At 47.5% G+C, this 756-nt stretch overlaps 1 protein-coding gene across 1 annotated transcript in view; it reads right to left on the bottom strand.

Annotated features, from left to right (window-relative positions):
* Window positions 1-320: 320 nt before the first annotated feature.
* Window positions 321-756, bottom strand: part of EMH_0065860 (uncharacterized protein) — a gene marked incomplete at both ends in the record, with an annotated part of 969 nt that continues 533 nt past the window's right edge. The window contains one exon of the mRNA XM_013498445.1: window positions 321-756. Coding sequence (XP_013353899.1) covers window positions 321-756 — 436 coding nt within the window.

The raw sequence follows: 756 nt of genomic DNA, 5'->3' as shown, positions 1-756 counted from the left end.
CTGCAGCTTTCCGTGTGTTTTCTACAGCTTTCCACTCCCCGCGCGCGGTGTCTGTACACCCCATGCGCTTGCAATTTGCAACTTTCTGCTTTCCCGTCACGGAAAGCGCTAATTTCAGAAGCTTTCAGCTTACGTACAACTGTAGCGTTCTCATAGTACAATGTATATAGTGTATATATATATATATATATATATATATATATATATATTTATATATTTATATATTTATATATATATATATAATGCAATAAATTCACTTCATACAATTTGCATCGTTTATGAATTTCGTAGCTTTCCTTCGTCACAGAGAAACGCACGGCTTAGACTGGCGCTGTTTCAGCAGCATCGGCGCCCGAAGGCTGTAAATTTTCTGTTTGTTTTTCTGTTTGTTTTTTTGTTTGTTTTTCGTCGGTTGCTTGGCTCATAGCCGACAGTTCAAAAGCAGCGGCGGGGTATTCAGAGGAGTGCCAGCTGCTGCTGCTGCTGTTGTATGGCCATTGCCACTGCACTCCACACCCGCCGCTCTCTGCATGCGCTGCTGCTGCTGCTGCTGCTGCTGGTGCTGCTGCTGCTGCTGCTGGTGCTGCAGCGGTTTCGTTTCCTGTCGGTTCGAGTGCCTGCTGCACTGGAGGCTGTGTTGCACTCTCTGCATGCGGCGCCTCAGCGTGCTGCTGCTGCTGCTGCTGCTGCTGCTGTTGCAGTCCGTCTTCTCCCTTGTATTCAACTTGTAACGAGCCTTCACTCTGCAGCACCGAC

Source organism: Eimeria mitis, genomic scaffold, assembly GCF_000499745.2.
Source record: "Eimeria mitis Houghton genomic scaffold, Emh_scaff3423, whole genome shotgun sequence".
Classification (NCBI taxonomy): Eukaryota; Apicomplexa; class Conoidasida; order Eucoccidiorida; family Eimeriidae; genus Eimeria; species Eimeria mitis.
This window is presented reverse-complemented; position numbering and strand designations above follow the sequence as displayed.